At 26.5% G+C, this 6,250-nt stretch overlaps 1 protein-coding gene across 1 annotated transcript in view; it reads left to right on the top strand.

The window, feature by feature from the left end:
- The window catches only part of LOC107438934 (cathepsin L), a gene marked incomplete at its 5' end in the record, with an annotated part of 22,486 nt that overhangs the window by 2,536 nt on the left and 13,700 nt on the right, over positions 1-6,250 (top strand). The window contains 2 exon segments of the mRNA XM_043054286.2: positions 2,956-3,060; positions 5,907-6,002. Of these exon segments, the coding sequence (XP_042910220.1) occupies positions 2,956-3,060; positions 5,907-6,002 (201 nt within the window).

The raw sequence follows: 6,250 nt of genomic DNA, 5'->3' as shown, positions 1-6,250 counted from the left end.
ATTGTGTTGTAAAAATTTTAAATTGTAATTTCTGAAAGATTTTGTTTGTACTTTTACATTTTGTGCACTATACATTATAACTTTTTTCCTAAATACTTTGTTATGTTGTAACTTACCTTAATGAGAGAGGGGGTTTGTACAGTTTTTTTTTTGGGGGGGGGGGTACAGAAGCATTGTCTTTATATCTATATTTTTTATTTAAAAATACATTTTAAATTTTAGGCTAAAATTACTTAGATATTTAAGGAAAAAAAGTGAGTGAGACATCAATGGAAAAAAAAAGTGTAACATTAAGATTTACTTTACAAAATAAAACAATTTTTTTTACTTAGAAATTTTGGAGAACATTTATTTTGTATTCTGAGGCAAACAGTTTTAAAATTTTAGATAAATCAGCCACAATTTTTAAGTATTAAATATATTCTAATCTACATAACTTAATACATAACTTAATGAATACATAACTTAATGAATAAATTATTTCTTGAATGCATAACTTTTTAGAATATTTAATTACTTCTTAAATCATAACTTATTAACCAAAGTTTACTCTTCAAACTGCTTGTTGCTAATGTCTTTACTATCATATTTTTGCAATAACTTAATTGCGAAATTAAATGCTACTAAATATCATTATCAATTATTGTGAATGCTAAAGCTCACTGTAAAAAATTAATGTTGATACCAGTAAACAGAAAAATTTATGAATTTTCATTTGAATAGAATAATCAGCTTGGAATTTGTATAAATATAATTTGATTTTATTTAAAACTTGTTTATGTACAAAATAACCATAATGTTTTGTAAATTTAGTCTTAAGAAAATAGCATGAATTAATTTTGAGTTTTAAAATAAAGTCACAAACATTTTTAAAGTTGATAAAAAATTTTTTTTTTAGAAATTTGAAAGCAGATTATTGGGTAAATGGGGAGATCTCCGTATCGTGATCTGTGGTAAAAAAAATCGCCAAGTCTCGGCAGCGTCCCCCGAGAAACAAAAAAAAAATCCCCATATCAGAATGGTATAACTCGTAGCCACCCTCGGGCAAGCATCTACGTGCTTTTCTTTAAAAAATGTGCAAGTTTAAATTCTATTTGTTTCCTTGGCGATTGTAGTTGGCGCGGCAGATCACGAAACAGAAATATCCCTGTGTAAACATTTTGTTTTTACTATTCATTAGTATTATTATTTTTTGCTAGTAATATATAGTATTTTTGACTAATCAGCATGTACGTCAAATGAAAATACTTGTTACTTTTTTTTAACATTAAAAATCTCGTCAAAACATATTTTAAAATTCTGAAAATAAGTAGTTCATAAGGTCTTAAGTAAATATAATTCTATAATCTATAATGATTAGTTCTTGTAAAAATTTAATTTCAATATGGTTTAAGGATATTGGATTTATTTAAGTTAGAATATAAATGTATACAAAATACTCTTTTTAGTTTAACAATTTCTTGCTTCAAATTTTTCCTTAAATATAATCATGATTGAATATTAATCTTTAGAATGATGATTGTTTAATTTGAAAATTTATCTTTGATTTTAAATAAATTTTGGTTTTTAAATAAAATATATAAATATGGTGACTTTATGATGGCATTGAAAATGTCTAAAATTTCCCAGTTACTTGTACAAAAAATTGTTTTTATTAATATAGTTTAAATGCTTTTATATTATGAAATTGCTTCACCTTCTCTTGTGTTTCTTATAAAATATAATATTGCAGAATATTTAATACAATTCTATAAGCCATAATTCTCTTTAAGCCGTACCTATTAACTTAATAACAATGTAAATCATATTGAAAAAAAGGTCCGTAACCGCGCAAGAACTATGAACCGTTTACAAGTTGCAATTTATTTGTTTAAAGCTAACCATAATAGATAAAATTGATTGTTGTTAGTTCTAATGCTTTTGATAATTTCAGTTTTTTTTTCTTCTCATGTAATTAAGAAACACTGAAGGTAATAAATAAATACCAATGAAATATATTCGAATGTCATTTGAAGGATTTTCTGCAAATAAGACTTTTTTTTTGGAATGTTTTAAATTATATGTGCTATTTTTGTGTTATCAGGTTACATGAAGTTATAAATAAATTATTTTACTAGGTTAACTTTTGTATTGAGGAAAAATCTATTTTGTTTTCAGTAGGATGTAATATTTTTATTTTATAACCGTTGTTGAACAGCCGACCCAATTTTTTGGGTTTACGACTACTATTGTTCAACTCCATAGTCTCCTAATTTTGAACCCAATACAGAAGACGAGGGAACTCCAGGATCAATTTGCACTAGTGGAGGAATTTTTGATTGAACTAACCCGCATTAGCGTTATATGAAGAGGAAAACCTCCCATGGTTAGCCTGATAGCAAGGGCACTCTAACTCATGATCTGCTTACCACTGAGGATATTTTATGTCAACACTGTGGGCGGTACGAGCCGGGTGCGGAAATTGAATCAACCAGCTATCGGTGATATTGAACCCGGGTCATCTCTTAGGAAGGCAAGCGCTCTATCCCCTGAGCCACCGCTGCTCAAGATGTAGTTTTTCAAAAAAATTAGTTTTCAAATATAATGTATCAACACTTATTAAAACAATGATAAAAAATGTTAAAGTTACTATACCAATTAGCACTGCTCTCATTTACTGACACATGTAAAATTACTATTTCTTTATTTAATGTAGAGTTATTAGTTCATTTGTTAGTATTAATTAAAATCTTAAGCTATTTTAAAAATATGCTAGTGAAAGTTGTCAAAGTCTGAGAAACTTTTAAAATTTTACTATTTATTTTGTAAATCTCTTTAAGATTTGTTTATTTCAGATTTGTTTAGAAAGTGACCACTCTGAGTAACATTTTGAAATTTTATGCATAATAATTTTTTGTACTCTTAATTTTAATGAAAATTTTTTAAAAATCATTGTTTAATTTATTTTACTTTTAGATTGTTGCTGGGGTTAATTACAAACTTCAAGTAAGAGCTGGTTATACATCATGCAAAAAATCTGAAGTTAAGTATGAAGATCTTGAAAGCTGCGAATTTCAAAATGTGAGTTTGTTTTGACTTCCTTCTTACTTTATTGAAGTGTTTTGTTTTCTTAAACAATGTATGTGTACATTTTTGAGTATGTTTTTGTATATGCTTCCCTTCTTATCTCAATAAAAACTCTTGTTTCATTTCTTAATATTGATAAATTTTAAGAATGGTAGTTAAGAAGTGCATTCAATGTTACCGGATTATATTTAGCAATAAATAAATAAATAAATGCTCATATTTCTCCCCGGAAAAAAATTTTATGAGTGCAAAAAAAGAAATATTTATAAAATTTAAAAGTTGCTAAATTTTATTTTTCATAAAGAAAGGAAATTAATATTGATAATCAATAACTAAAAATAAAAAAAAATTAAAAAAAGGATTATAAAAATTGCTAATTTTTCAAAAAATCTTAAAAATTACTGGCAAAGGTTTTGATTTAAAAAAACTCAAGTATTAAAAATATGAAAAGTTTTTCAAGTCTACCTCAGATATAAGATTTTGAAGAATCAAAATAAATGGAATCTAAGTAAAAATTTAAGAGTTCAAAATAATTTAAAAATTTCTGATCTTTTTTTAAATGTTTTGTGAATAGTAGTATTAAAAGAATCAAGAGTATCCATTATGGGGTAAAACAAGCAGTTATAGAGAGAGAAAAAATGTATTTCATTGTTAGAAATACATTTAAAAATATGTAATTCAAGCATGGATACATTTACTATCTGATCTTATAAGCCATAGAAATGTATTTATGATTAATTAATGGAATTCAATAAATAATTATGATTAAAAACATGCTGTAGTAAATGACAAGCAGAAATTACCATGTTTATTTAACTCAAAATTACATTTAAGATGATGCTTTACTGGGAGAGAGGATGCTTTACTGTTTCACCGTGTCATAATTCGTTTAAAATTTAAAGTAGGGTCACATGGGGATATATTAAAAAACATCGATTCTCTCTTCTTAAAGTGAGATAATTTGTTTATCACTTTTAGATACATTTGCTGGGATTGATTGTAGCAAGTTCTTTTATTTCAGTCTTAGAAACTGATAAAAAGTTTAATATTTACAAACTGTCTGTTTATGATCAACTTATACAGTATGTTAATTAATTGTGGACAACCAAAAAAGCAATCTATTAATTTATCTTCAACAGAACTCTGTCATTCTTTTTTGACTTCTGAAAATAGATTTTTCTTTCATTTTATATTGTAATATTTTCCCTAACCGTTATTAATTTTAGTTAAAGCTTTGCAAGATATAAGTTAAAACTGTATTTATACATATATAAAAAGAATTGCATCTCTATAATATGAACCACTACTTAATGGAAATACATTTAAGTATTGTTAACTCTTTTGTAAAAGATGCAGATTGATTCTAATTTTTTTTTGTGACACAAGATGATTAAAAATCAGTAAAAAATAAGTAGAAATAATTGTTTCTTTTGGTACACTTTGTTTATTCAACATTGCCAAAAGCATTAATCAAAAGAATAAATATTTCTGCAAGCTACTTTTAATTTTTTTTTATTCTCTAATTATTACACACTTATCAAACTCACCTTAACTTAAACATGAATAATTCATTATTACAGTGTTCATACTAATCTGGGACAGATTAAGCGTATGCAGAGCCCTAGGCCATTAAAATGTTTGGGGCCCTTAAAAATTAATTAAATTTTAAATATATTAAATTTTTTTCATGTATATTTTTTATTTATTCAAATATAAAAGTAATTATATATCTTTTCATTTAAGAAAGCATATTTAAAATAAAAATAAATAATAATAAATTAAATTTTACTTTATTTTGTTAAATTAGAACTAAAAAATAATCATAACATTTTGAAAAAATTTGAAATTTACTAATACTGGGCCCCTAATCATTGGGGGCCCCAGCCCATGGCCTAGTCTGGCCTAATGGGCAATCCGACACTGATACTAATCTTCCAATCTTGACCAAAAAGGAATAACACATTTTAGGTTACACAAAATTTGAATTTTTAAAAATTTCTTTTCTTTACTCAATTGTTTTTATACATGCGTGGAAAGTTAATTAAAAATTATTTGTCATTCAAAATTCTATGTATCCCACCTTTTTTATTAGTCAATATAAAAATAAATTGGGATTACAAATAAGCTTTCGCCGTTTTCTATCAAAAACTAGCAATTAATTCTTGAAAAAAAAACAATGAAACCCAATTTCCTTGTTTTTGGATCATTCCCAACGATTTTAAACGGTGTAAAATTGCCTCCTGAGTGACTTGCAATGTAAGAGCAAGTTCTTTTTGCATTTGGAACGAATCATCTATAATTTTTCCAGTTCCTTGTCTTCGTACAATTTCGGCGTTCCACTGCGTTCTTTGCCTTTCACGTCAAACTCACCATTTTTAAACTTCTGGAACTACTTACAACAACTTCTCTCACTTAAAGCAGCCTCACCATATGCTTTTCCAAGCAATCGATGAGCCTCAGCTGCAGATTTCTTTAAATTAAAGAAGTAAATTAAAAGTTCCTGCAAATGACGCTCATTTGGCTCAAAACTTGAAATTTTTGCATGTAAACAATTATGTAATGCTAATATGGAATCACTAATACATACTTTAAGGTTATGTCATTACCAGATGAACAAACTTACACTAAGATGTTTAACATCAGTCAGTTTCTACATGTCCTTCTGGTAGTACCATTTTGTGACAAACGGCAGGAACTTATTTGTTCACCCAATAATATATAATATTATTTGTTAATTTTGAATATTTGTCATGTCTCACCCTTATTGAATTTTTTTTATTGAATTATTATTCTATTATTATTGAATGCTAACTCTTATTGAATTCTGAATTCTTTTACAGGGGCCACACAAACTTTGCAGCTTAAAAGTTTATAAAGATTTGCGAGGCAGGCATACACTGACGGAGTTCCATTGTGAAACTGATTCCGTAAATAGAGTAAGAGTTATAGTTCATGTTTGTTCATTGAGACTGTTGAAAGATGTGCCACTTTAGAAACCTTATAAAAATAATTAAAATAAAAAAATATATATACATATATATATTTTTTTTATATAGCAATAGGATTTTTAGGCAATACTTATGAATGAGGAAAAATTTTCCTTTATCAAAATAATTTCTTTATTAAATTAATCGGCCTGCATTTAAACTAAATATTCATCTTCATCGAATCAACCAGCTATTGC

The sequence above is a fragment of the Parasteatoda tepidariorum genome, chromosome 3 (assembly GCF_043381705.1).
Source record: "Parasteatoda tepidariorum isolate YZ-2023 chromosome 3, CAS_Ptep_4.0, whole genome shotgun sequence".
Classification (NCBI taxonomy): domain Eukaryota; kingdom Metazoa; phylum Arthropoda; class Arachnida; order Araneae; family Theridiidae; genus Parasteatoda; species Parasteatoda tepidariorum.
Note: the sequence above shows the minus strand (reverse complement) of the source record. Positions and strands in the feature narration are given on the sequence as shown.